Source organism: Piliocolobus tephrosceles, chromosome 17, assembly GCF_002776525.5.
Source record: "Piliocolobus tephrosceles isolate RC106 chromosome 17, ASM277652v3, whole genome shotgun sequence".
NCBI classification, from domain to species: Eukaryota; Metazoa; Chordata; class Mammalia; order Primates; family Cercopithecidae; genus Piliocolobus; species Piliocolobus tephrosceles.
Genome location: NC_045450.1, coordinates 63,918,573 through 63,943,097, shown reverse-complemented (window position 1 = coordinate 63,943,097; position 24,525 = coordinate 63,918,573). Strand labels below are relative to the sequence as shown.

At 44.2% G+C, this 24,525-nt stretch overlaps 1 protein-coding gene across 1 annotated transcript in view; it reads right to left on the bottom strand.

The window, feature by feature from the left end:
• Positions 1–795: 795 nt before the first annotated feature.
• The window catches only part of WWOX (WW domain containing oxidoreductase), a 1,124,103-nt gene continuing 1,100,373 nt past the window's right edge, over positions 796–24,525 (bottom strand). The window contains exon 9 of the mRNA XM_023226795.2: positions 796–1,841. Coding sequence (XP_023082563.1) covers positions 1,653–1,841 — 189 coding nt within the window. The 3' untranslated portion in view covers positions 796–1,652. The remainder of the gene's footprint in view (positions 1,842–24,525) is intronic.

Here is a 24,525-nt window from a genome sequence, read left to right as displayed (position 1 = left end):
CAGGTGTAGACACTGAGAGTGGCGTTCTGATGGCTGCTTTTGCAAATGACAACAATGTCTGAAAAGTGAGATTATCTGATTCATGGTTTCAAAGGTCCTGTGGTAATAAGGATTACGTAAGGGAGACTATAGCCAGACGGGAAGATGTGGCCAGGCTATGGGCCACTGGAGAGCCATGGTGTTTGTTTGTTTGACTGCTGTGCACCACAGATGCAAAGGCACCGAAGTTCATGACATTGCCTGGCCTGAAGCTGCCATTATCAGGAGGGGGAACAGTGACATCCAGCCTCCACACCTTCCTGGTATTTCAGCAAAAGCATTCTCTCCGTCTTGCCAGAGTGGACTCATGTGCTTTCTGGAACAGGCTGGAAACCATGGCGTCCATGAGATGGGATGCGCAGAGAAGAGCCTCTGCCCAGCTCCCATTCTCAAACATAGAGATACCCACTAATCACTAAGTACTTGCTAATTATAGGGGAGCAGACCATTGAGGACTAAAATAACTCACTGTAAGTAATAACAAAACATCTTAAGGTGAAATGAAACAATAGTCATTTTTCTTTTCTTTCTTTAACAGAAAATATGATGCTGGCATGCTAATCGCGTGAGACGACTTGGCCCACGGACAGCCACAAAGCACAAAAACAAAACACAAACTCAGAGAAGAAACAAGAATCGTGTTTTCCTGGCGTCTACGAGAAGCGCTGTATTTTTCCTCTAGATTTCTTTTCTAAAACAAAAACAAAAACAAAAAAACTGAAACATTTAAAGAAACGGTACAAACTTCAGGTGATCATATTCAAGCATGTTCTTTTATTAAGCATAGGGTGGGAGGCATGGCAGGAAGTTTAAGCAGTATGTGAAAGCAACAGAACTGAGACTGTGACTGATGGACAACAGGATTGACTTTTTATTCTCCGCCCCCCAAAAGATCCTGCGTATTCTTAAGTACACATGCTTCCCTTCCTGCCTCTCAAGGTATCTAAGGAATGATTTGAAAAATGTGTTACAAAGAATTTTTTGTATAGCATTGGCGAGGGAGTCTGTGACAAGTACTTTGCCACCTGGTAGCTCTGCGTATTCTACTCCGTCTGGGTGTCACCGCCATCCTGGCTGGCTGGGACAAGGTTCTGGGCTTTGTCTCCCCAGCAGTTGCTAAACTGGCTCGGGCTTGGTCAGGATGAATGAAACAATTATCTCCTGGATCAATGCAGCAAGGAGCAGTGAACAGTTGCTTTTTCTTCCCTAAGTAGGAGAAAGCCAGCCCCTGGCTGCAGTGGTGGCCGTGGTGATAGCTGGATGGGAGGACGGGACCTCAGGCTATTCAACAGTAAGAGAAAGACAATTGCTGGTGCTTCTCCAGGGAGATGGGGAACCTACACACCAACCAGGTCTTATACTTTCAAACAGGCCGCCATCAGAAAGCAAAGAGACCTTAGGCCCAGCCCAGCCCCAGAAAATTGATACTTTACCCCAGGAATTCCCTGCTTCGCATTGGTACTTAACATTTTTCACTGTGTTGTGACTGCTCTTATTTCCTTCACTTTTGCGGATCTGTGTTGGAGGGACATTTGGAAGGAGCCCAGCTCTGGCACTTGTGTGAGCGGGGACACACAAGGCGGGTGTCTGCGCCCATCCGCTCCGAGCTCCTCTTAGCCGGACTGGCTGCCAAGCCGTTCTTGGATGAGCCTCTCGCTGAGTGCCCACAGGGCCCGGGCCGTCTCTTCGCTCTGTGCTTCTAGTGAGGGCATGCAGCGGCAGCAGTTGTTGAAATACATCCCTCCCAGACCCTCCAGTTCTGGGGCAGCAGCACAGTACACGGTGGTGGCAGCTCCCTGTTGCTGGAAATCCAAGAAGACAGACAGAAAAAAGTTTTAAGAAAAGGAACAACAAAATGACATCATTTCAACTGCCTGGGCGTTAGCGAGCCTCCCCCATGTGCTTCAGTTTCAGCTGGATCTTGGCATAGCGAAGGGTACTGGGCTGAAAGCACATGACTGTAAAAAGCATAACGTGAGTATCCTGGAAAAACGAGTTCACAAACTCCGCTTGTAAAGCTGGTGTGACTTTTGACACCTCATACAGGAACAGCCTTGGAAAAGAAATACACATATCAGTACGTCGTGGCAGGCGCCTCTTCCACGCAGAGGAAAAGATGGTACCTTCTGAACGTGCAAGAACAAATTGACCCAACCCCTCGACTTCTCCAAGTATCTATAATGTAATTCGATACCAAATCGTTTGAGGAATCTTTTGACAAACCAACCACTCTTAATTATGGTCCATCAGGTAGAAAACCCAAGTGGGGCTGGTGCCAGATCATCCCTTTATGCTTTGCCCACGGTGCTGCTAGGGGAAGGATGGGCAATGCTGTGTTAAAACATTTAATGCATACACATACACATACTCCTCACCGTGCATCCATACCTAGCACAAATACATAACACATTTATTAATTCATCCAGATACCGTGAAAACCTTTTTCTAAATGTTGTATTGGTCCCAGATTTACAATGGGATCATGGGTAAGGGGGTACATTTCTTCCCAACCCACTTCAAAATGTAAGTTGCAAAGAGTGCAATTGATCACTTTCATTCACCTTTTGAGTAACAGTTGGGGCTAGGGATGTATGCACTGATGGGGCATCATATCATCCAACCTGACAATACTGTCAGGGATGCTGTAAAGAGGGCAAGAAATCACTTTGCTTTGCAAGCCATAATTAAAAATAATAGGCTGCTGTTCAGAGGGAGACATGGGTGGCACGTCTCTAATTTAAAACCAATACAGTTTAGCTGGCATCTTATGATTATTTATGTGTTTCACAGCTCTAGCTGCATCCACTAATTTTCAGCTGATAGGGAGAGGGGTTGCAAGAGAGGACCAGATAAGGTAACTAAAGATAACGTCGCCCCGACTAGGAAAACAGTAAGGAACTTTGATTGTGGGGAAAATGGCTTTCTGACCCCACCCAAAGCTTATTTTCTGCCCCTGCAGGGTTTACACTGTGACCATGAAGGGTGCTTACGGGAGGAGTTTCCCTCAAATGGTTTAGTTTGCGATCACTATGTTTGCATTCTAGGATCCCTGGGAGAGCCAGGTCCGTTCTGAGAACTAGGATCCCGAGAAAGGTGTCATGATGTGAAGAACGTGCCACACGGCAGACTTGGGTTTGTTGTTTGGTTTTAGCCTCTTCAGTGTCAGGGTATGTAGTCACATTTGAGTTGGTCTGAAAACTGGTCAAATCTCTGGGAAGGGTGGGGCCCGTGAGTGAGACAAAGACTTGGGTTTTGATAATAACTGGCTGCTTGACGAAACTGGCCAAGCCCCATTGGTCCTGAATTTGACATGACTTGAACTTAATTAAATAGCAACTGGTTTGTTACCTCCCCAATCTCCTTCCATTACCATGCCCACTCCAAATAGCCAGATATTATCCTGGATTCTATCCTCGCTTCAGCTGTTTCTTTTCCCATTGATTTGTGTGGCTCAAGTCTAATGGAAATGAGTTCATGTCATCCAAATTTCCTTTCACTGAATTATTATTCCTAATAACCCTGAGCTTAGCACCTGGCACATTTATCTAAACAAGTTCAAGTGGTTTATCTGGCTCTACTGCATCCCATGTCGGGAGAAGGGAAGCAGAAGTGCCTCTAAAACAAATTGGAGAATTGAGATGCTCATCCAGCTAACTTGAGCCAAATATCAATTTGGTCTGGAATCTTAGCAGAGTTCTGGTGGAGATGGTGTTTTGCATCAACTTCCAGATATCTGTCATAGATTTCTATTTTACTTTGCAGCTGCCCAAACCATCAGAGTGGCCAAGTGACTTGCCCTTAACTCCTGAGTGGTGGGAGAATCCAGCTCAAGTCCAGCCTCCCGCCCCCCATGCCACAATGGTTACACTATTCAGCATTCAGTCGTATGACAGAATGGCCTTTCACTGTTCTGCCAATTGTGAGGAAAAACCAAAGCAGTCCACTTGGGAAAGCAAAATGCAGAATTCTTACTAACCTGATAAAATATTTTGCCACTATGACCTTCTGTAATGATATCACACTGTACTTTTGCATTATTGGAATGGTATTTTTGCAAAGAAATCCTGCAGTCCCACTGATTCAGAATGCCATTGATGCAGGAGCTGGGGACCTACCTGTTCCTTCCATGGAATCTGAAGGCAATTACAACTGGCTTCATTTCATGCCAACCTACATTTTGTTACAATGCTGAGAGTCATACATTTTGGAAAAACCTAACTTTTTATCAGGAGATGGCTTTGATTCCTTTGCCTCTAGGCTTGGGGTGATTTACTATCTAAATTCCATCACAAGTGGCCCTGGCTTTGTAGAACACAGTACACAGGAGGGGCATCCGACAGCAAACACCACCTTCTCTACTCCAAAAATTCGCAAATTCTCCTTGTCAGATTCATGCTTCGTGCCGATGGGTACTCCACTCTACTTTCCTCCCTTGCTGGACAATTAATTAAGCAGTAACAATAGCTTGTGGATCCCATGCACGCCACCCCTTTGGTCTCTTGGAGAATTCTCTTTTCAGCTGTACCAATGGCAACCTCTGAGTGACATCTTTATATGATCAGATGTGATGATAGTTTAGTAACAAGTTCTCATTTTTGGCTCATCAGCTTTTCAGTCTGCGTATCCATCAGAACAAGACTGAGCCACATTAGTGAAATCTCAAGAGTAAACAAGCCGGTACTGCCGATACAAGAGAAGGCATTTTTAAACTGATTTAAAAAAAAAATGTTTTTAAGGAGCACTTTAATCACCATCAGATGACTTTCATACCAGTTTTGGGGGCATCAGTTCATAATGCAGAAAAGATGAAAGAGTCATCGAAAGGACATAATATTAACAACTCTGTTATGCAATATCTGAAGCAATGCCTTGCTAGTTGTCACCATTGCTTACTGATCCATTGTGATAAAATAATACCTTGACATACAAACAACTGGCTGTAGCTATGGGTTCCCCTAAAATATATATATATATTTTTTGAGAATCATTTATCAGAAGTCTGTAGGTTGTATACGGTAGCTAATCATGGGAAATGGGGGAGGTGTGTCTATCCCGTGGCAATGGCAATGAGTTAGGGTGTTGACGACACAGGACTGAGAATTTCTGGGAAGCGCAGTAGAATCTTTAATCATACCCGAATGCCATTTCCTATCTAGCCAAACATTTGTGAGCTGCCAGAGGAGAACTGTGCAATCAATCTTGATAGTGTATGTAAAATTACCCAGGACTCTTGTTTGGGATTAAGTTAAGAGTATCCTGGTAATAAGGATTCATCATTCTCTTTCAAAAATCATTTGTCAGATTTGTAGCACAATCTTCAACTACAGAAAGGTGGGATTTAGAAAGCAGTTGCTGTTTATTTATAGTTGAGGCCCTCAGATCTAAATTATCCATCCTTCCAAAACTCTGTGTTGGGATGAAAATGTTAAGTAGCTGCTTTTCATCAACATTCATTTGATAACTGCCAGCCATCAATTTATAGTTGTCAGCACAGAATACAAATGAATATTGACTCCTTTAAAGGAAAGGGTACAGAGGTTTCTGATAAACAATATATGGCAAAGAAAAAAAAAATACCCACATATTGATATTTGTAATGCATTGCTTAGTACTCTAATATAATACAGGGACACATGTTATGCAAGGTTTTGTTTTCAGGTTTTTCTATTTTAAAATGCATGCTTATTTAAAAGAAAGACTAGATTCCTGTCTTAAAGTACTTAACTGTGAGATATATAAGAAATAGACACAATATCATGGCCTATGTATATATTCAATGATTGCGAGAGAGTAGATGTTGTAAGATTGCTTTCTTACAGGGACATTGCACAGCAAAGGCTGAATTAATCCACTTATGCAAAAAGTAGAGGTATGAAAGGAACACACCCTAGAAGTTAGATTAGGCTTGGAACACCGAGGGCAGGGAAGGAAAACAGCCCTTTTGAAGGCGAGCAGTGTTTCCACAACTGAAATCCCGGGACAAAGAGGTGATCTGAAGTGAGCAGGTTTGGCTAAAAGGAAAGACAAGTAACTCTTCAAACCCTGCCTACTTCCATTGTTCCTCATCTGGTGTCTGTTGGGTAAAGCAAACACTTCCCAAATGCAAAGCCAGCCACCTTATCCAGTGACTCTCTGAATACACCACTAGGAACAGAATCATTTATCAGAGAGCTGCTGTGGTGGAGATGAGGGGGTGAGCCCTCACGTCATGGGTGGAATGGATGGCCGTCTCCACGCCCTGTCTTTCCCTGTCTCCCAGTAACTCTTGCCCCAGAAGAGTCTATAAGCACTCTCCCAGAATGGTGTAGACGTCATCTCCAGATACCTCAGCGACTGGGATACAACCATTCCTCACAAACAATTACAACTTCAATCTCTGATTGGAAACACAAATGAAAGCAAACTGCTCCACAAGGCCAAGTCTTCCCTACTCGCTGTCCAAGAGCAATCTTTTAGGGGACACATTTGCCACGAATTCCATTAGTTCACAAAGTAACGCAGCCTGTACAGGAATGAGGCTCATGGGCCTCCCTGACTCGGTGACCGCACCAGTAAGTCGCCCTCTTCTTCCACCGTGATACTTCTATAATGAAATTACACCATTCAATGTGGAATAAGTGGTAACCAACGAACATGCCAACTTCCACCAAAATGATGGGAAGCAGCGGAAGACAGCAGAGATGTCTACTCTAAAGACCTCAGCTCTGCAAACTGCCCGGCTTTTACAGTGAGTTGCAGCCAACGAGGACTATTCAAGTGACCACAATGACTAGCGTTTATTGAGAGGTTACGATTCGCCAGACTCTGTGCAGAGAGCTTGGTAAGCATTGCCATCTAACCCTCACACAGCTCTATGAGCCAGGGACTATATTCCCTTTTATAGAGAAGCCTACTCAGTATCAGAGATCAAAAGCAGCTCGTCCAAAGCCACACAGATACTCACGTAGACTGAGTGACTTCAGACTCCATGTCCATTGGTACATGAAACCTGCTCCCCAAATATGTGACACAAATATTTCCACGTGGCCCATTTCCTCATCGATGTCTCTCACAGGGCTCTGGTTTCCTATGGCCTCTCTGCCTTTTTCTCAGCCAGGCCACGTCTGGCCACGAGGTGATGCCCTAACGTGGCCTAAAATGAAATGTGTGGGCTGTCGTGTGTTCGCCTGAGAAATATTAAAAGGAGATTTGTTTTTTTCCATTGTTGATTTAGTCAGGGAGCTAAATTGAAATGATATCCATTTGGATGAACCAAAATGAAGACTCAGCACCACCTCGGATGATCCGACAGCAAGTGATCCTTACTAAAACGGTTGTCCGATTCAAAATGCCATCTCCAGGTGCCAGATTTGCCGAACTAAGGAAACTACTCTTTGACGATAGAATTGTTTCAAAGCACGGACATCCCAAACAAGTGAAATGGACACAATCTCCATCTTATCAGTTCCCACGCATGTAGGTGCGGCCTCTGACGTGTTTCATTAGGTTTGCAGAGAAAATACTGATCCACCCCGCGTACTGCCCCTCCTCCAATGATTCCTCACAAAGTCATTCCTACAGATTCCTGACAATTGACTCCCACAAAGGCTTTCAACAATCCAAGCTTAGATACATGCAAATGCTTCCTGTAGGTATTGAAATGTAACTTTCTTCCTAAGCCTTTGGGAGTTTTGCTAACTCACAGGCTGTATCTTAACCTTTATCATAGAAGAGGAATGTGCTCAATTTCCCAAACAGAAACAGTGAAGATGATCAGGAAAGCAAATGTTTGTTTTCAGGCTTTAAAAGTGTGAGAAAGTGTTCTGGAGAATCCATTTCGATCCCATTCCAGCTCTTAGCCCTCCGGAAGAAAACATGCCCTCCCTAACAAAATAGACGTGGACGACGTGTTTGGATATCGTGGACGACGTGTTTGGATATTCATCTTTTGCCACAAGGAAAAAAGTTTCTTTGCTAGAAACGGGTTCACAAAGGTAGAAAAACCTCAGGCTCCTTTTCGGTTGCCTCTCCCGTGACAGGTGAACAGTGTCATTTCCCAAGTGACACTGGGGACAGTGAGGGGGGCACGATGGCAGTGGCACAGAGTGAAGTGCCAGTCCATCACCATAAATGCAACACGTTCAAGCACAGACCACAACCACAAATTACAAGGGACACCTTGAGAGAAATGCATGCAGGGGGAAGAGTGCCATGCAGCTTTCAAATGACAGCCACGTGTTTACAGGCTTCTGTTCAGAGAGAACCTGGGAGCTGTCCTGGGGCCTTTCCTGTTAGCCGTGCAGGCATCCCAAATATGATGCCCCCAAATCCGAGTCTGCCTAAAGGGAAGTGTCATACAAAGGCCACGCCATTCTCCCTGACAAAAGACATGAATTTCTTGCAAGATCACTAAGGAGTTTTAAGAGGTTGACTTGAAAACGAAAGTAGAATAAGTTGCAAAGCCAGCAAGAATGTGGCTCTTACTCCTCTGTGAAATATTTGCAGGAACGAGCCTGGAGACCAGCAGGTTCAGGATGGAAAGCTGGAAAGAATTCTTTCCTAAAACTTAAGTTTTAGAGAAAAATAGGCAGCCAGTCCCAACCCTCCAAAGGCGTCCAAAGCCATGTTTGTTCTGGGAAGGCCAAGGCATGGGAGGATGTTAACTTGGGCTATCAGCAGGATTGAAGGGCAGGGTGACCTTGGTATGCTGTCAGGGCCTGTGTTTCCAACTTGACAAACTGTTCTGAGCTTTTCCATGAAATGAATGAAGCCTTCCTTTCATACCTCCTCCATGTTCCACAATTCTTGCCATCAACGTTCCAAAGGATCTGTGACAGATTGATGTCTAGTCTTAAAAGGGACGAGTTGTAACATTCAGAATTATTTTATTTTCCTGAGACCTGCTGTTATTGTGAGACCCAAGACATGCTTTGCTGGGGTTGGGGTGAGGGTACTCCTAACAAGGGAAGGAAAAAGAAATGGCTTCAGAGCAATCCATGTGGGTGACTGCATGCACGCTTGTTCCATCTTCCATTTGTGCCTGCCCAAGGTGTTCTAGAACTGACTGGACCTGGGAGGCTGTCTCATTAGAACTAAGAGAAGGTATTGTCGACGATGTCTTACATCCACGGAAGAATTCCCTCGGCATTCCCTCTGATGCTGCCTGCTCAAAGAAGTTTCTTTGCTCTAAGAAGTTTCTTTTTGAATGGGGATGAAAAATTGCACTGGGGTATCCACTCTTCCATGGTTGGTTTGAAATGGCCAAGCAGAAGTGCCATAGAAACTTGCCACCAAATGGGAATTGAACCATGAGAACCCTTGGACACAGGAAGGGGAACATCACACACCGGGGCCTGTTGTGGGGTGGTGGGAGGGGGGAAGGATAGCATTAGGAAATATACCTAATGTAACTGACGAGTTAATGGGTGCAGCACACCAACACAGCACATGTATACACATGTAACAAACCTGCAGGTTGTGCACATGTACCCTAGAACATAAAAAAAAAAAAAAAAAAAAAAAAAAATTTGCCACCAAAATAAGCATCTAACTGATAGTGTCATCCTTCTACATGGAACGAATCTGATGGCATGTCACTGAAATTTTCCAGCTGGGCCACCTTGATGCCCATGCTGAAGGACTGCTGAGTGTTTATAAGAGATCAAAGAAGATATTTAGTGTATGTTTATTTGAAACATTTTACGTTTTTACTCTACTTCTTTAACCTCTGTTATGGTTATAGCTAGCTCGTGTACTGCGTATAAATGTATGTATCTGTATTCGCCATGTACACTGAAATAAGCCTTTGAAATTATTGACAGGCAGAATTAATGAGCTCAGTTCTAATAGCGCAAAGAATATCTTCATAGTGCAGGTGAAACAAACAGCTTCCCCCTTCCCTTCTTCTGCACAGAATGGCTCTACGAAGTCTGCCTGCCAAATTACGTCTTTTAGAAAACCAAGTAGCTGGCTGTTTTGTGAGCAGGCAGGATTTCAGGACAAACCACAAACAAGCTGTTTGTTTAGATTTTAAGGTTGACAGTTCGTTTGCACATATGCCCCTTAAGTATTCTATAACATAGTCCTGAAAAAGCACTGAAGGAAAAAAAAAAAAAACACACAAGGTCTCTGCTAGGGCCACATCATGGTAAGGAATTAACTCTTAACTCTGCCTTCCAGAAACAAATTAAGAGGATGTACTTTGCATTCATTCAGATCTCACAGGCAGGCCCCCAACGTCCAGCCCCGCTATTTCAAATCGGGCATGTCTGCGTTAGGTGAGTGGATTTCCATAGAGAGCTCACTGGAACAGACCATTTCTCAGGCTCCAAGACGCTGGCCTTGTTAATATTTCATTTAGAACGTACTGTGGAGAGCATCTCATTTATATTACTTCCATAATTAATGGTGATAGCTTAGGTACTGCCTTTACAGAGAGAGATCTCTCCACAGTGGTCGATGGGTAATGAGAAACAATAGATATTTCATTCACCAGCAGCGTGTTGCTAGTTAGTAGGAAATGATCGTGTGTGCTGTTGCTTTAATTGCCCGGGTAAATAATTCTGCCTCGGTGTTAGCATTTTAAAGCACTTGATGCAAATAGACTAGAAACAAAACAAACAAAAAAAAATTAACCTTGATTATGCAACACCTTAGCATAGAAAGTTACAAAGGTATGTCTTTTTTTAAAGTTTGCATTCTATCATGCAAATATTATCTAAATATGCATGTGCTGACTACTCATCTACTGTATTTTAGGAAATACAATTAGGCTGCCTTCCTCTTCCCCTACATAGACTGTAAATAACTGTAGATCTTTCTCTTGTTTCCCTATGTAAATATATGTAAATACTAACAAACTATGCATGCTGCAATTCTAGGCAATTTCAGGTACTTTTATAATATGAAGGCATGTACTTGAACTCGTTTGTTAACAGAGGGGAAATAACTCTCTCAAACTCTTTAAAGCTGAATAGAAATTAAAGATTTCTTCCTAGACTGTTGTGGCTTCTATTGTTTGCCTTGTCTTGCCGGAATGGAGTGCCCCACTCCAGCTCTGACCTTCTCCCAGGAAAGACGCAGCACACACAGGCCCGGGAACAGCAGTGGAACTACTTGGCTTGGGCTTTTTCATCCTTTTTTGGGTTTCCTAAAAAACATCTAGAATCACAAAATAGGTTTCTTTGGATCCTTCTAGCAAAAGAATCTCGATGGAATGTAATTCCTATTTGTTATTCCGTTACTGTGTGCCTTATATCTCAAAACACTACTGACGGCCCCATCATTTCCATCTCAACAATACAGAGACTGAGTCAGGTCAAGACCAATGATAAAAGTCACAACACTAGTAAACGCCACCGAAGACCTCATTCTTTCCCATATGTAATAGGTCAGTAAACTACTTCTGCAAAGGGCCAGAGATTAAGTAATTTAGGCTCTGTGGCCTATATAATGTCTGGCACGATCACTCAACTCTGCTATTGTTGTGAAAGTGGCCACAGACAATGTCTACCCAAATGAACCTGTCTGTATTCCAATAAAACTTTATTTATAAAAAGTAGGCAGTGGGCCAAATTTGGCCGGCAGGCCATAGTTTGCCAATCTCTGCTCTATACACAATCAAGACTCTTTTTAAAGACTGGTAACATTTTCCTGTTTAATTTGTGTGTTTGATGGACCATGGAAATGATTTGATCAAATGAAAATTCTCCTTCTCTTTCCTGCAAGTGTCATGAAATAAACAGGTGAGCAAAAATGAAATCACCTGAGCTTATAAAACAGGCTGCCTTCCTCTGACAAATTACACTGCCAGGTTTCAATTTAGTTATCTTTTTGTTTTCATAAATAGGGATGGAAGAAAAAAGTCTGAAAGACTAAAGTGAAAAAAAAAAAAAAGAAAAGGAAAAAAGTAACTGAGCAACATTTACTCTTCAATGAGAGGAAGGAGGCTATTACCTCAGGTATCCATGGAAACCAAGCAGCGCATAAACTTTTTAATGGTTGGAAAACAGCGTTTGCGTTTGAAGATGTTTTTCCCAAGTATGATGCTTCAGTGTAAATGCATTAATTGACAGTTTCCTTCGGGACTTTTTTATTGAAGTTTCCAAACTTAATGTGATGGCACAAGGGACTCTTTGGAGCCCTTGAAGAATGCTGCAAAGTTAGGTCTTTAGAAAACCGAGCCAGCTCAGGCAACGTGTACAAATCCAACTCTCTCGCAAAGCAAGTGAAGAAACAGATCTTATTCCCTGTAACTTTCCCATTAAAAAAAAAAGAAAGAAAGAAAAAAAAGAAGAAAGAAACCCTCTCTGTTGAGCTAGGGAAGGGAGAGGCCCTTTCTAACCTCTATCGAGCGAGAATCAATATCATCTCTTCAGTCCTGGAGGGAACTGAGAAGCAGCAGGAGGAAGAAAGATCCAGGTATTTTTGCAGATGGGGTGGCAATATGGGATGGTAGGAAAATCCCCTGTGCTGAAGCCAGAAGTCCTTACATTGGAATCCTGTCTTTAACACCTGTGACAAGTCACTGAGCCTTAGTCTCCTCACCTGGAAAGTGGACATAATAATATACCCTTCATGTGGTTCTTGTAAGGATGAGTGATAACATTTGGCCATTTCCTGGACACACAACAGGTACTAGTTCAAAAGCAGCTATAACTCTGAATATTACAAGTTTAAAGCCGCTATAACTGATTATTACAAGTTTAAAGAAGGAAACATACACATCAAAGTAGAGATGAAGCCTGCACCTCCATTTTGTGGGCCTGCCATATAGAGACTTGCTATCACCTGGCCCCAGTACCTCTCCTTTAGCCAGATCACCAAGCCCAGGTACAATATACACACAGAGGCACGCGCCAGTCCTTTCACCATTTCTAGATCTCCCTTCCTAGGCCGGGCGCGGTGGCTCAAGCCTGTAATCCCAGCACTTTGGGAGGCCGAGACGGGTGGATCACGAGGTCAGGAGATCGAGACCATCCTGGCTAACACGGTGAAACCCCGTCTCTACTAAAAAATACAAAAAACTAGCCGGGCGTGGTGGTGGGCGCCTGTAGTCCCAGCTGCTCGGGAGGCTGAGGCAGGAGAATGGCGTGAACCCGGGAGGCGGAGCTAACAGTGAGCTGAGATCCGGCCACTGCACTCCAGCCTGGGCAACAAAGAAGGACTCCCCCTCCAAAAAAAAAAAAAAAAAAAAAAAAAAAAAAAAATAGATCTCCCTTCCGAATCATCCTGAGTTTTTCATGTCTTTGTCCAGGGAGTGTGAGGCTTAATAGCTGCTTAGGGACGATTAGTCTAATCCCAATTGTAATGGCCAGAAAAAACAATGACGGTGGTGATGACTGCTGGTTACTGAGAGTCTCTTAAGTGCCAAGGACCTATTATTACTTCTGATTCTCACAAAAGCCTCACTTCCCACCAGGCAGGTGTTACTGTAGTGAGCGGAGACAGAGGCTAAAGGAGGTGAAGTAACTGATGGCCAAGCAACGGGGCAGTGCTGGAACTCAGATTCAAACTGAGGCCTGGGTTCAAAACCCATATTCTTGTTGGTGTGTAATGTTCTGACTCCATACTCTATACCCTTTGTAGCACCCCAGAATCATGCATACATTTGAAAATCTGGCCTCAGATCTGAGAAGGGGATACGTATTTCCTGCCTCAGCCATTTGATCCCTCTGATGGCCAAGCCCCTCTCCACAGACCATCAGGGACCTTTCTCCTCCTTTCTGAGCTCCATTTCTAGGGCCTAAATCCCTGGCTTCCCACCAGGTCTCTGGGGGATGTTATGTGATTTTGAACAGTACAGCCCAGAAGAGGTCTACGGTGCCTTCCCTACAGTGTTCTCTTCTGCAAATTGCTCTTCATGCAGAGGAGGTCCCGAAGGCTGGCAGGGCTCAGGTTAGGGACTTGGCATTTGTGGGTCATCTGGCAGCAACCACCAGGGCAGTCTCATGACAAGCCGACTGAAGTTGGAACTCTCCACCCCCACAGTTTCGAGAAATGATTAACTGATGACAATGGGGTACACCAAGGAACATCTTATTCTTTTCCCGGCCCCCGCCCTCTGGCTGCCACACCTGTTAGGATTCATCCTCTTAGAAATGCCTGGCAAAGGGAAGGCGCACAAATGCACCTTGCTACCCAGGGAGGTGTCAGTGAGGAACACAAGCCAGTTGTGGAGCTGGCCCTTGAATTGTCAAGGGGTTGAAAATCTGTCCTCTCCTAGTACACCCTCTGGATCCCTAATCACATGACTTCACAAGACAGTCCTTTTCCTGTGTGAATCCCATGCAGGGGCCAGGATACCTTCTGTGGCACATTCTAGGTGGCAAGGTGGAGAATTTTAGCTGAACTCTTGCAAGAGCCCACAAAGTGAGTACCGTCTCACTGTATTAATAGGAAAACTGAGTCTCAAGCAAGTAAATGACTTCATCGCATAATTCTCATTGATTCAGTTTTGATTTTGTGCCACCTGGCAGCGTCCTGCTAAGAGATTCGTGTATCTTTAATGCTTTCTGTGAGGGTCCACCCTATGCATGACAGATCCTTTAGGGGGAATTCTGCACACATTGTCCCCAGTTAAAGACAGGGAAGGCCGGGCACCATAGCTCCACACCTGTGATCTCAGCACTTTGGGAGGCCAAGGCAGGTGGATCACTTGATGTCAGGAGTTCGACACCAGCCTGGCCAACATGGTGAAACACCATCTCTACTAAAAATACAAAAACTAGCCAGGCGTGGTAGTGCACACCAGTAGTCCCACTTACTTGGGAGGCTGAGACAAGAAGATCGCTCGAAGCCAGGAGGTGGAGGTTGCAGTGAGCCAAGATTGCGCCACTGCACTCCAGCTTGGGTGACAGAACGAGACTCCATCTTGAAAAGTAAAATAAAAAGGGGAATGAAGCCCAGAGTTTTTTGCCTAGGTCAAAGAGCAAGTGACAGAGTTAGGAGTTGAATCAAATCACATGGCTCCCAACACCCAGTCACAACAACTGTGCTGTAATAAACAGGAACATGTTCATAGGAAGCAACGCAGGAACATAGCATACCTCCAGTTCAAGATTTTGGGCCATCATCATAGTGACCTTTCAACACCAAACAATAGCAAACATTTTGTGAGGGTTCCTGGTTCACATTAAGCGTTTGACGGGTACTATTTACAATATTTATAATATTGTAATATTTCCATCTAACCAATGTGGAATCGAAAGTCCCAAACGTTAAGAAACCGGCCCCAGGTCACACAGCTACTAAGTAGGGGTAGGGGAATATGGGGACCTGTGTCGTCCATGCCCTCGACCCCACCACTACTAAGCATCCTGAGCCACAGAAATCAGACCCTCACAATGCATTTGTCGCTTAGCCAGTGGTACGATTAATGTCTCTAGTTACACTGCTCCATCAAGGGGTACCTCAGACTCTTGGGTGTGACGTTAAAACTGCAGTGGAGGCCAGGGCTTCAACTGCCCATGGAAAAACAATAACAGGGTGATTACGTATGTTGGTTACTTCAACCTCAAACCAGTGAGCAGAGGATGCAGCCATCCCCATGAAGGAGCAAAAAAAGTGGGGGAGGACTTATATTCTTTACTTGTTTTTAATTTTACTCTTTTCTTTGCTTTGCTTTTTTTTTTTTTTTTTTTTTTTTCCCCGAGACAGAGTCTTCTCCCTCGCCCAGGTTGGAGTACAGTGGCACAATCTCAGCTCACTTCAACCTCTGCCTCCCAGGTTCAGGCAATTCTCTGGCCTCAGCCTCCCAAGTAGCTGGGATTACAGGCACATGCCACCATGCCCAGCTCGTTTTTGTGTGTTTTTTTTTAGTAGAGATGGGGTTTCACCACGTTGGCCAGGCTAATCTAAAACTCCTGACCTCAGGTGATTTGCCTGTCTTGGCCTCCCAAAGTGCTGGGATTACAGGCATGAGCCACCACGCCCAGCCCATTTTCTAAAGCTTCTCTTGTTCCCCAGATTTTGGTACATGACCAATTGATTTAAACTGTTAGGCACATACGAGCAGATTTAGAACTGCCCCAGATTTGAGTTCTCCTTAACCCCTATGCTTTCCTAGGGGCTGAGAAACATAACTTCCTGCTAATTGGAAAGTGAGAGCCTTCTATCAGGACACAGGATCCCTGGAGTCCACCCATCAGCCACTTCCCATCGTCATGGTGGGATGAATCCTACCCTTGGTCCTGGGTGTCTGTGTTTTCAATACAATCCATAGGAAACATTGGGAACAAATAAATAAATTACCAAGCGATGTTTTCTGGCATTACAGAACCACCGTTTCAAAGTGATCAAAAAGCCCAGATTATCACCACAACCACCCATTTATGGCAGTGAGGAATCTAATCAAACGGTCTGAAAATTAAAATTTACTTTCCCATGAATTGCTTTGCTTAAAGGACACTTGTGTAAAAAGCAGGGTTGGTGACAGTGGTGTACTAGTAAATGTTTAAGAACTGGCTCACTGGAGGGGGACGGTGCTGGGGGTGGGTTTGATTCACAGTATCTGCCAATTCCCATGGTATAAATACTCTCACCATAACCAGTTTCAAGCTATCAACTGAATGCAGAGTTGGGAGGAAATGTACACACGCAGCTCTTGGCAGCTGCTGCGGTCCTGTTCCAGCAGTCCCTTGGTGATGACCTGTGGAATACAGCTGTAAAAGTTTTTGAGGAAGATCATGAGATATGACAAAACAGCTCAGGACCTCAAGGTCATAAAACCATTGGGACGTGGCAGGCACTGTGGGAATGTATAAACCCAAACCAGCTTACAGTACTTGGAAGACAGAATGGGACAGACTTGTCAATTTTAACCATGTTTCAACTTGGTTTCTGTAATGTACAAGTTGACTCCACTCAGGTAGCTCCCCTGGCCCAAGGTAACTATACTTCCTACTATGTACTGAGTCAATAATGAGGCCTAAATACCATTCTAGAAACTTTGCAACATTGCCTCATTTAATACTGCAGCACCTCTGCAGGCAGATAATAACCCCGTTTTAGAGATGAGGAGACTGAAGTTCAAGGAACTGAAGGTTGCTCAGGGTTACACAGAACTCCCGAAATGCATTGCCAAGATTCAGATCCAGATCTGCCTGACCTCAGACTTCATTATTTCCCTGGCTCTCCAGGGAACTGTGCTCCCTTTGAGCTCTGAATCCTTGAAAACAGAACATTTCCACAAGTGAAATCGACATGTTATAACAAATAATTTGGCTTCCCCAGAAGAAGTCGCTCACTGAGGGAGACGGGGTCTGGATCCCTTTGGGGGACTGGAGGCAGTCTAGAGGATGAGAACTAGAGAGTGTGGGAAGAAGGAATGAGACTTAGTATGTGGAGTATCAGGAGAAGAGAGGCTAGGGCTGCTTATGGGATTGGAAATCTTGGGGTTTAAATTATTTCTCAGGCATTAATGGAAATTGGGTCCAAATAGACTCAGAATTTTCTCCTTTTGCCCAGTATCACAAACCTAAGTGAGCAGATATAACCCTGGGGCCTCCAGCAGCTTCCAGCACACAGAGCACATGTTTCTAAGCTGAAGGTCCCTCAGTTCAAACTGATATAAACCCAAGCCAGCTTGGGGTACCTGGAGGACAGAATGATGGAGACTTGTGAATTTTAAGTATTTTTCAACTTGGTCTCTCACTGTGAAATTCACAGGTTATAACAAATAATTTGTATATGTGTAATACACAATGTATGTTGCATATACATAACATACAATGTACATGTATAATTTCCGAGTCTCTCACCTGGGTCTCTCACCAACAGGTGAAGAACAGAGAAGAGGATGATTTTTGCTCACACTGCACTTCTGTAACTTTATCAAAGGTGCCAAACCTCGAAGCTACTTTTGGTTTTGACACTTCCTCAAATGAACGTGCAAACAGCTTCCTACTGAGTAAACTGCATGAGAAGAGTCTGTCCTGGAAATTAGTAATATTATTGTCCCCACTAACACAAGAATATTTTAAACAAAGGCATCTTTACCACCTGAGATAACCAAATTTTTCCCATGTGAGAGAAACAGCATTTCCAAATAAGAAAGAGAAACAATGACACAGGAAATGAAAAACTAAGATGTTCTTTCCCCTTGCAACCGTAATTCCTGACACATTTGCATCTAGAATGTCAAACTCACCCAGTCACTGATCTTGTGCTAGGATTCTATGCACCACTCCCTGAGTGTTTCCCCAAAACACACTTCTCAAATCTGACTTCACCATTATCACTGTCATTCCTTCACAAGGAGCTAGCTACCGGTCTAGATAAGCTGGCTTACCTTTGTAGCTTTACCTTCTCCCTTTCCCCCATCCCTGCTCCTCACTTACATGAATATACCCTGAAGTTAGAGAGGCATGGCTTCAGAGCCAGCCCAAGACACTGTAGTGGATACTGTAGTGTGCTGCCGACATTCCCCATTCTGGGCCAGGAGGCACTCATTTCCTTAGATGCTAGGCTGTTGTACCAGTCCCTCCTCAGGAATTGCCCTCAGCCAAAGTGAGCTGCCTACCAAAGCAACACCCACTCCAGGAGGCAGCCCACATCAATGACTTCCTGACCTCCTTGCATCTCTGAAGAATCACCCAGCTTCAGAGTTTCCTTGGGATTGACTGGAGTATTCGCATCTCCCACAGCACAGCTCAATCCTCCCTCCACCCCATCCTGCTTGCTACATCCCCCTACAGGTGTGGATTCTAGAACATTCCCCAGTAATCTTCCTACATGCCAATCTCAGTTGCAGACTCTGCTTCCTGGGTTACCCAACCTACAACAAACAATAGCTGGTGGACTTAAGAGAAATATACCTAACCACTCTGAGCCTCTGTCTTCTCCTCCGTAAATCTGAGATATGGGTATGCTCACACTTGAGCCACCCAGAATGACCAAATCACACCATACGCATCATGTTCTGATGTGGAACAGGCATATAATCCATCCTCAGCAGATGACAGCAGTGGTGGTGGTAGTAGAAGTGACAGCATTAGCAGTAGCATCTACCCATCTCATTCTGCCTGCATGGTTCTTTCTCATCCTTTAGTTTGGGGAGTATGGCATGGGGGAAAAAAGCGTAGACTCTGGGAGTGTCTGCTTAGACATGGTAGATTCAATTCAGGCGTTTTTGTCTGCACTCTCTCCAGAAACTCTATTAAAAGTATAATATGGGGGAAAAAATATTTAACTCAGTGATCAAGAAACATCAACAAAAATTTTGGACGATGGAAAGCAGATGGAGAAAGTGGCACCTCCTGACTCAGCAGAGCGGGGGCTGCAGAACAGAAAGGCAGTGAGAAATGAGCCAGTTCACACAACGGGAGCCTGGGAACTGAATGGGGGTGGAGAAGGGTAGAAGTGGGAAAAAGGTAAGGTGAGGCCCCACGCTGCTGCCTGTAACGTCGGAACAGAGATCTCACATGGGCCAGGAAACTCGTTAAACAACTTGTCCTTACAAAGTTCAGCCGTCACTTCCTCTGTGCGTTCATAACCAGAACCTTTCTTCACTTTCACAGTCCATCTATATTTCATAGCTGGGTGTGTGCTGTTAGACTGTGATCTCACTGACAGGGGTTCCTGGTATCCAACCCAAAGCTTGGCACACGGTAGTGCTTAGAGAGTATTTCTCTAAGAGGATGAATGAATGAATGCTTAAATTTCCTTTGCAGGCCAAAGGAAAAATGTATCAAACCAACTCAATTGTTGGATAAACAAAATGACCGGTCAAATTATTTCCTTTCCAAATCGTTGTTGGTGTGGTTTTTACATAGTTGTTCTCTACAAGTAACGACTCACATTAGAGCTACACTTACATAATATTTATTTATATAAGTGTAGCAGTGCTACGCACTGCTCTAAGCTTTCTCTTTTTGTACACACACACACACACACACACAAATCTTCACAACAACCACGTGAAATAGATTTGCTATGAGTTTCCCCAGTTTACAGAAAACTGAGAGGTTGAGCAACGTGCACAAATCTACACAATTACTAAGTGGCAGAGCTGAGATTCAAACTCATGTCCTGTGACTCCAAAGACCATGCTGTACAGAAGGCAAGCAGCTAGTTGCTTCTGTAGGTTACTGGGGGCTTCTCTTGTCCCTGAACTTGTTCAACCATAATCCCGTCTGTCTACTGATTCAGCTTCTCCCCAGCTGCCACCCCCTTTGCGAGGAGCTGGGCTTTGCAATCTTCAGGTACCCTAAATTGTTTTTGCCCAAGTGGAGACTTTCCTCTTCCTCCAAACCAATGGGGTCTCAACTGGGGTCTTTGCTGGCCAGGTGACCTGCAGTAAGAAAAGGTGTGTGGGGTCGATGTGCAATATTTTTAAAAGTTAAATGAAAAGCGTACTTTATCTGCAGAGACCACACAGGTGGATGACTGGACTCCTCTGCTGGGTGAGCAGCACTCTCATACCCGGAGGTCTCCCTAAAGAAGGGAGCAGAAGGTATCTCTGTGTCACAAAACTCAGCAGTACTGCCCAGTGGCAAAGGTTTTTCCTCCAGCCGCTTCTCAATTCAAGTTTCAGTGAGGCATAAAGAATAAAAGCAGTTTGGGGAGATGCCCTACATCGACTGAAGTCTCCTCTGTTGCAGGCTTAGCAGTGAGAGCTTCTGTGCAGACAACAAAGACTTCTCCCAGCGAGCCTCTGAGGTGCTTACTATTATCGTCATTTTACAGGGCCCCCCAGGGTAAGCAACTTGTATGCAGAGGGAATCGAACTTGGAGATGAACTTTGGTCTATCTGATTCCGTAACCTGTGCTTTCTGCTCTGAACTGGGAGATTCCCACAGAAAGCACCCCTAAGAGAATGAAGTCTAATGGAATGGAAAGTGCTGGCCTTGACCTGGGGATCATAGAGGCCACAGACCGTAGAGAATTGGCAACTCTTTGGCAGTTCACAGCCATGGAGACAAACTTCTGTCTCCTGTTGCAGAGCCAAAGAGAAGTAGCAGAAAGGAAAGGGAGACCAGGAGTAAAATGAGGCCCTTCCTTCATTCACCTTTTTCCTCAACCACTGTACCAGTGACAGCAGGTCCTTCACCTCAGTCCTGCAGCCCCGTGAGGAAATTAGAGCTCAGAGAGGTTAAGTGACTTTCCCAAGGATTCACAGCTGGTGAATGACAGACTTGGGATTCAAATCTGAAAAGGGATGGGTGGGCTGTGAAATTCACGTTGTTCTCACTCTACTGCCTCTTTTGCGCTGAGAATAAGCAAAAGAGGCTGGACTCCACAAAGGAAATAAAAAGTGAGAGGCAAAAGAAATAAAACAGAAATGAGGAAAAGGCTCCGCTTGTAAGCAGAGGGCCACTCTAATCAGCTTTAGGGGTGCTTCTGAATACCCGGGCACCTTAAGAGAAATCTCTCCATGCTAAACCTTTCCTTGATCAATAGAGACCTTACCAGGTACAACCTCACATCTTTTTCAGTTGTCAAATTATTTATTGCACTAAAGAGAAGAGGCTACAATGTTCCACAGGCAATAAGCTCCTTGAAAATGAGATTTTATTCACACACATCTCCCCAGTATTTGGCACTGGGCCTGGTATACAGGGGTGTTCAGTTACCACCTGATGAGTGAATGAATGAATGAATGAATGAATGGGTGGATGAATGAATGAACGAATCACTGCGAAAATAACCGAACAGCTGTTTGGGGCACTTTCTGCCCCATTTCACGCCGAAGGGAGGCGTATTGTGGAAATGACTCATCAGTGCTTACCCAGACTTTAAAAATATACACATTCCCTATTAGAGCTGGCAGGAGCAATTCTGGTCCTGAGAGCAGAGCTCCCTGCCCACCTAATATTACACGAGGTGTTAACTACATTATCTGGAAATACCCTATGACTAATTCCCCATCCCTTATCTTGAGGAGAAGAAAATTGTCTCTAGCGCGAATGCCCCAGATTCCTGGTCAGTTTATGTAAGGCGTTTCAAGTGATTGCGGTATTTTAAGCCATTTTTAGCTTAAATCACCTGATGTGTGGTGAGCCCGGAAGACCTGATCTCTTGCTCCCTTAAACTCCCTGTTTTTCCACTAATTTTGTTTAAATTACTTATGCGCATAAGTAGTTCTCCATTGAAGAATGGGCTTAGAGGTATATATCCCCTAGATGCTATGATTTTTTTAATAGACATTTATTCAGTGGATTCTGCAGCCACATCTCCCTGAGCTTGAGGCTCCACTACTTTCGGGTGAGCCCACGTTTGCCAGGTCGGGGTGGGTGGTATTTATTCTTTATCATGGCCTATTTGATGCTTCTGTAGTTTGAAACCTTTTTGCTCCAGTCCAAATAGGATTTGGTAGAAATTTTCTCCAAATTTTGTCTCAAATGACCTTCAGTGATTGAGAAAAACATGAGCTCCTACAGGACCTTCGACCAGCTAGAAGCAAAAACTTGGCTTTTATAAAGAAGCAGGAGAGGATAGTCCATTCTTAGTGTAGCTACTGTGAAACAAACAAAATGTACAGAAATACAAAAATAAATGTGTTACATTTAATAGAATCCAAGTCCTGATGTCCACTTACAATCTCAGTGGCCTTTCTCTCCCATAAACAGAAGTCATGGGCCAGACGCGGTGGCTCATGCCTGTAATCCCAGCACTTTGGGAGGCCGAGCCGGGCAAACTGCCTGAGCTCAGGAGTTCGAGACCAGCCTGGGCAACACAGTGAAACCCTGTCTCTGCTAAAATACACAAAAAAATTTGCAGGGCGTGGCGCCACGCACCTGTAGTCCCAGCTACTCGGGAGACCAAGGCAGGAGAATTGCTTGAACACAGGAGGCAGAGGTCGCAGTTAGCTGAGATTGGTACTGCACTCTAGCCTGGGTGACAGAGGGAGACTCCACCCCGTCTCTTAAAAAAAAAAAAAAAAGAAGTCATGCTTTACTCATCTTCCCAGCATCTTATTATAGACACGTCATCTTTGATACATGATTTTACTTGAATGTGTAGACAAATGATAAATTTAGCCACAATTCACAAAATTTAGGTAACACCAACTAGTTAGCCTTCTAACTCAAGAGTCCTCAAATTTACCTGTAAAAGGGCAGATAGTAAATATTTTAGACTTCACAGACTCTACGTTTACAAGTACTGAACTTTGCTATTGTAGTGCAAAAGCAGCCATAGACAATATGTAAACAAATGCACCTGGCTGCGTTCCAATAAAACTTTATTTACAAAAAACAAACAGCAGGCAGGATTTGGTCCATGAACTGTAGTTTGCAGAGCCCTCTTCTACCTAATGCCAAGTAGTTAATCATCTAAGTAATAGCAACTAGTTCATCTTCTGAATGAGTTCCCTCCCTTGACAAAGTGGACTTGACATGTGACTGAACTTTCGTGCCAGTTTAATCCAAGTTGGAAACGTGAAGTGAATTTCAATGGAGCCAGAGGGTGCCTCTCTCTTGGGGCCTCTCTGTAGGGGCAAGACCTCTGTGGGTCTGAATATTCAGAGACATGTCAGTAAGTCCCATGGTCTTTGGAATTCATATCCAGACCTTAGGCAGGAATCTATGCCTAATGGCTGCACGTTAATCCTTGTGATTTTTTTTTCCCCATAAAAAAGGACATGAGGCCAGACATGGTGGCCTACGCCTGTAATCCCAGCATTTTGAGAGGCTGAGGCAGGCAGATCACTGGAGGTCAGGAGTTTGAGACCAGCCTGGCCAACAAGGTGAAACCTCGTCTTTACTAAAAATACAAAAGCTAGCCAGGCGTGGTGTTGCACACCTGTAATCCCAGCTACTCAGGAGGCTGAGGCAGGAGAATTGCTTTAACCTGGGAGACGGAGGTTGCAGTGAGCCGAAATCACACCACTGCACTGGGCAACTGAGACTCCATCTCAAAAAAAAAAAAAAAAAAAAAAATTAAAAAAGACTGTGTTATGAAAACATTTCCATGAGAAGTTAAATAATGAAGCAATCAAATGGTTCCAAATTAACATCTTTATCCCCCCACTTTCCCAACCCATGCCAGCTCTGTTACCTACAACTAGGTAGAATATGAAACCAATGGAAGTTTCTAAGCAGTTAAGATACCTAGAAAAATCACTCAGCTCATATCAATTGCAAGACGCCAAATAAATATCCCACACCTCCCACCGGGAGCAGGTAACAATTGTGTATTCACAATTGCAGCACAGCCAAGGAAACGAAAACAGCGGGATAAAACCCCTCCCTTTCTCATCTCTCCTAGCTAACATCTATGTCAAAACAGAACCTCAAATCCCTTAGATTAGAACAGAAATTACTAGAAATGATTATTCCTCAAGAAATATGCTTTCCTAGGCTGGGCATGGTAGCTCATGCCAGTAATCCCAGCATTCTAAGAGGCCAAGGCAGGAGGATAGCTTGAAGCTAGGAGTTTGAAACCGACCTCGGCAACACAGTGACTAGACCCTGTCTCTACGAAAAAAAAAAAAAAAAAAAAAAAAAAAAAATAGCTGGGAGTGGTGGTGCATGCCTGTACTCCCAGCTACTTGGGAGGCTGAGGCAG